The 5,713-nt window shown below is 51.0% G+C and overlaps 1 protein-coding gene across 1 annotated transcript; it reads left to right on the plus strand.

The window, feature by feature from the left end:
• The first annotated feature begins 847 nt into the window (after positions 1 to 847).
• LOC130888431 (sperm motility kinase-like) lies at positions 848 to 2,497 on the plus strand. Its single transcript, XM_057791322.1, has one exon. It carries the CDS (start codon positions 848 to 850, stop codon positions 2,495 to 2,497), a length of 1,650 nt encoding a protein of 549 aa, XP_057647305.1.
• The last annotated feature ends 3,216 nt before the right edge of the window (positions 2,498 to 5,713 follow it).

Here is a 5,713-nt window from a genome sequence, read left to right on the forward strand (position 1 = left end):
GTTTCTCAATTCCATCCACATTTTCCAGTCCATGAGAAGGACTCTCAGGGTTTCAAAAACAGACTTCATGGGGATGGGTGGGTTAGCCTGGAGAGATGGCCCAGCAGTTAGGAGCATGTACTCTTCACACAGAAGACCTAGGTCTGTCTCGCAGCAATCCCATTACATCTTAACTTTTTCAAGTGCCGCTCCTAAGGGATAGTTGCTCTCTTATTTCCTTCCAGGTCATAGAAATAAAATTAATCAAAAAGACTTATATCACTATTTAAAATTATATATGGTACATGTGCGTGGACATGTAGGTGAACTCAAGTGTGTGTGTGTGTGTGTGTGTGTGTGTCTGTATTTACCCTTGCAATCATCCACGCATGTGTTTGGATGCCCTCGGAGGTCACAGGTATGGGATCTCCTAGAACTGGAGTCAGTGATCCACCTGACCTGTGTCCTGAGAACCAAACACAGGTCCTCTGCTTTAATAGCAAACCTTCTGATCTCCCGAGTCATCTCCCCACCAAGACACTCTGGGTTTTGGGGGTTTCTGTTGTCTCATCAAATTCTCATGCATATGATTTTATTAGTATCTTCTCTCTCAATGAGCATTCAGCTCAAGTAAGAGGATGATTCTCCTTCCCAATCAGTGGCTCGTAGCTTCTGCGACCCTTTGTTTTATTCTCTCAGTTTCTGGGTACTTCCTTCCCTTCCTGAGCACTGAGGTAGCTGGTTAGGTGGCCTGAAGTATCTGTAACTCTTTTTCTCTTTGGAATGTAGGAATTCATAGTGATAAACATTCTCACTGGTGTGATTTAAACTGTTTAAAGTTCCCGTTTGTTTCAACGAGAACCTGGCGATGGAGCAGGGCAGAGAGACCTTCTACTGTGACGAGGACACATTTGGCAATGTCTATCAAATGATGACATCTCTGGGACGAGGAGCCTTTGCCACAGTCAAACTGGCCTTTCACGTGCCCACTGTCAACTACGTGGCTGTGAAGATTCTGGCAAATGGGAAGGGGAACTGTGCCTGGAACAACAATGAGGTCGATATAATGAGATCCCTCGTTCATCCGCACATAATCAAGTTCTTTCAGGAGGTGCAGACACGGGAGATGACGTATCTCATAATGGATTACGCCTCAAAGGGGGACCTGTTGCGTCAGATTCGCAAACCGGGAGGCTTACAGGAGTGCGAGGCTCGAAGGCTGTTTGCACAGGTAGTACAGGCAGTGAAGTACTGCCACGACAACTGTATCGTCCACAGGGACATTAAGCCAAATAACATCTTGATCGACGCCTCTGGGAATGCCAAGCTCTGTGATTTTGGCCTGGCAGTCAGAGTTGTCCCTGGGACAAAACTAAAGCCTTTCTGCGGCACTCTGGCCTACTGTGCCCCGGAACTCTTCGGAGTGGAGCCATACGATGGCTATGCCAGCGATGTGTGGAACTTAGGCGTGCTCCTCTACTACATGGTGGCCAGGCACCTTCCGTTCCAAGCCAGCTCTTCTAGGGGCTTGAAGCAGCAAATTTTGGCTGCAAACTTCAGCGTTCCTCATCATGTCCCACTTGATATTTTCAACGTCATCGTGGAAATCTTCATGATCAGCCCCAACAGGAGGCCCACCATCAGTCAAATCCTGAGGCGCCCCATGATCAGGGACAGCCAGGCACGGGCATCCATCCAGAGTCTCCCAGGAACCCTGAGCCCTAGCCTTGTCGGCACCATGGCAGGCAAGGGGTACCAACGTGAAGAAATGATTGAGTGTCCAGAAGACCAAAAATTTAATCAGGTGATGGCCACATACCTGAGTCTGCAACACCAGGCACCCAGGGGAGACTGCTGCCATCACCGGGTGAAACCCACAAAACCCATGGAGCCAGGCCTTGTACTCAACCTGGCCGATCTTCACACCTTTTCTGGGACTCTCGGGAGAGCTGCTGAGCCTACTCCCTTAACCTACATCGTGCCATCTGAGCCCCAGGAGAAAGAAGATGAGAATTCCAGGCAGGGTGGCAGAAGGCATAGCGTGCCTGCCGCCCTGTGCTGCCAGCCTAGGAGGATCCACCTTGCCCACCTATCCCACCTGCACTGTCCTGTGGCTGGTTCCCTCATGAGCTGCAGCCTGGACAGCAGCAAGAGTTTCTCGCAGTCAAAGATCGGGTTGTGTGGGAGCCTGAGGGCAAGTGCCCAGCCATCATGTTCTCTTTACCACCCTCTTGGGACAGACCACAATGAGGCTGCAAACGACACAGAGAAACTCTGGAGCTTGCTGGGGACGGCTCTGCGTGTAACCCCCAAAGGCTCCTCCCTTGGGGAAACACTGCAAGAAGAAGTGACCACCTTACAGGACCATCAGCCATGGTCAGCCCCAGGATGCCGGCACAGCTTCCTCCCGACACCAGAGGCGTCACCGCTGGAAGAGGCTCAAGAAAACCATGGTCAATGCTTTCTGACACCTATGTTGCTGCCTGCCTCCTGCAGAGAGAAATCATGCCTCCCATGAGAACCAGGCTCCACACTCAGCAGATCCTAGAGGCACCCACAGAACCAGGTGAGCACCTTTCTCACTTCATCTGATTTGTACTTTTCCTCCTGTCCTTTGTGATAAATGATGCCTGTGTCCACTCATAGCACACTGTGAGCTTAACAACCTGTCACTTCAGAAAGACTAGGTGTCCCCTGAAATGTGACCTCAGGCTTGTTGAGCAACAGGGGGAGAGAAGAGATGCTGAGCCAAGCAGGGAGAGGTGGGGGCAAGGCCAAAGGAGGCAAAGATTCCTTGGAGGACCAGTTGGGCACTTGGGCGCTGAGGGCAGTGCACTAAGTCTTGTGTGTTTTGAAGTCACTAAGAGTCTCCTTCCTGTGCCTTTCTCTTTGAAGCCCGGAAGAGGTCAAGCCCCAGCTCCGTGGCTTCTGAGCCACAGGTTGGGGATGGGTCTGGATGAGATTCAGACAGCCCCTTTGGGGACCCATATTAGATGCCCAGGTCACAGTCTGGCCAGAGGCCCCACCTGCAGAGGAAGAGCTGTTCACCCCAAAGAACATCGATCTCTCCAGGTACAATCCCAGGCAGGAAGGGTAGGCTTCCCACAGGGTCTAGCTCAGTGTGGAGGACTGAGGTGCAAAGGTGCCCTAGGCTGTCTTGTGGAACAATAGCGCCTTGCCCTCTCCCCCTGCCTGCGGAAACATCAGAAGTGGTGCTCTGGGTAGTGACTGTCCTTTGCCCCCTGTTTCTTGGCAGAGAACACAGTCTTCTCCATGGGGTGAGACTTCTCTCCCCCAAGGAGAGTATTCCTAGTCAGCCTGCCCTAAGTTGGGTTGCCAAGTTGAGAATGTGTCCTGCAAGCAGCCCTGTAGGACTAGTCCTCTAGAGGGCAGACTCCTGCAAGAACCTTTAGAGGGAATCCCCACAAGTCATCCCAGCAAGTTCCATTGCTTGAGTCCTCAGACCCTAAGCTTGGAAAATCTGAGCTGGGGAGTGAGTGACCCCAGGGTTGCAGAGTCCCCCTCTACACCAATTCTACTCACCTCCTGTCTCTGCCTGCTTGCTCCTTCAAGGCCACCATTCTCACCAATGACCACTGGCTCCTAAACTTGCCACCATGCGCAACACTCTGAGGGATTGGTAGGTGTCAGTTTAGAGTGAACCCCGAAAACTTATTGAGGGGTCAGCAACCTGCTGTGCCTCCTGACTCCAGCATGCCTGAGCCTGCCTGAGTCTGCACTGGCCAGTGAAATTCTTTAAGAAGGCTTCTGTTTATCTCAGCCTTGCAAAGGTAAGCAGGCTTTCCAGTTCTTTTGGAGGTTGGGGGGGGTGTGCTTCCGGGAAGCTGCCTCGTCCATGCCACAGTCACATTGGTAAAATCTCATCTGGTGTTCTTTCTGCCAACACCTTGTCAACCTGTGACAGCAAGAGACCCAGAGAAGACTGTGTGACTGTGTGGTGGTCCATCTCTCCAGCTGTCTTCCTAATTAGAACCATCCTGGGTATCTTCTATTTTTAGGAATGTGTCCCGAGCATTCAGCGCGGTTCGTTGTGTTGGCGGGTACCCCGGCCTCTGATGCCACTCTGTTCTCCTGCCCCCCACCCCCATTTAATGGCGATGTCTCCAGACTCGGATCCCCCCATTTCTCCTTGGAGGAGCTGCCATCTGCAGATTCAGAAGTGTGTCTTATCCAAGCACCTCCAGACTTTGCCCCACAGCGGTGAGTGGTCACTCCCACCCCACCCGCTGGGAGTATCCCACCCCCACACCCTGGAAACTACCCCACCCCACACTGTGAACCTAGAACTGTAGACAGTCTTTCTGACAACCCGGAGAACCAGCCCCATTCTGTCTAGCCCAGGCTGGTTTCTTAAGTCCCAGCATCGACTAGCCTCAGTTTCTTGTGTTCTGGAACTACAAGTGGGTGTCACATATTCTGTTGTTTTAGAGAATCTTTTTTATTTGTTTGTATTTAAACTCAGATCTTTCTGCTTCTACCTCCCAAGTGCATCTACCGAGCCCAATTTCATCCAAGCTGGTGAACAAAACCAGGGCCCATTCATACTAGGCACCAGCTCCATATCTGAGCCTTGTCCCATGCCTGCATGCCTTAAACATTACTTAGCCATTAATGATGGGGATTAGATTTCATCTCAGCACTCAGGAGACTGAGGCAGGAAGATGATAGGCTTCGCGGCCAGCATGAGATAGGGAGTACCAAGCTAGCCTCACACACAGAGGGTCTGTCTCAAGAAACAGCTAGCAGCCAGGTGGAGCCGGGTCGTGATGGTGCAGCACTTGGGAGGCAAAGGCTGGTGGATCTCTGAGTTCACTGCCAGCCTGGTCTACAGAGTGAGTTCCAGGACAGCCAGGGCTACACAGAGAAACCCTGTCTTGAAAACCAAAAAATATAAACGAAGCAAGCAATCCAGAAACGGTGACACATGTCTGATTGCAGTACCTGGGAGGTGATGCATGCTGATCAGGAGTTCTTGGCCTCACACAGACACCACACAACAGAAGTTAGTTAGTTGAAACAAAACTCAGGGCTTTAGCATCCTAGCCTAGAAAAGCTGATCTAGCCCCGGCCTCCCGCTTTGCAAAGGATCTAGCCAGCCTCTGCCTTCTCCCTTTCTTTCCTCAGCCTCAATGGGCGGCTTGTGCCTCTCTCTGGCTCAAAGACTGTTAAGGGCAAACTGGATGGCAGGAGGTGACAATGCCGAGTTCTTACCGACAGCCCTCAGGCTGGAGAAGCCACCTTGCTGGCATCGTCAACAGAGGTGGGAGGAAGACTCACTTGCCTTTTGTAGAGTTCTTCAACCCCATCCTTGTCTCTTCCCTTTCAGTGCTGACTGTTTGTACCTTGTACTCATGGTCGTCTTTTTTCTTTGCGAAAGCATATGACTCTTAAACCCCACAGTGGCATATCTATTGGTTCCTTCTAATGAAGAATCCTTTCTTTATCTCTCCTCTTGTTTTGACTCCGGTTTACTGTATGTAGTCCCGGCTGCCAAGGACTGTCGATCCTCCTGCCCTCAGCCAACTGAGTGTAGGTAGTATAGGTATTTAACTTGTCTTAGGGGGTTTCTGAAGTTTTACTTTTAAAATCATCTATGTAGGGGTGGATATCCTTGATCTTTTAATCCTTCTGTCTCCGCATACAAATGTAGGGATTACAGGAATTCCACACCAAGCCTGGTTTGTTTGGTTCTGGAAGCCAAACCCAAGTTTCT

The sequence above is a fragment of the Chionomys nivalis genome, chromosome 17 (assembly GCF_950005125.1).
Source record: "Chionomys nivalis chromosome 17, mChiNiv1.1, whole genome shotgun sequence".
NCBI classification, from domain to species: Eukaryota; Metazoa; Chordata; class Mammalia; order Rodentia; family Cricetidae; genus Chionomys; species Chionomys nivalis.

Excerpts from the sequence above, each read along its gene's own strand:
- LOC130888431 (XM_057791322.1), top strand. The coding sequence starts at position 848 with ATGGAGCAGGGCAGAGAGACCTTCTACTGTGACGAGGACACATTTGGC.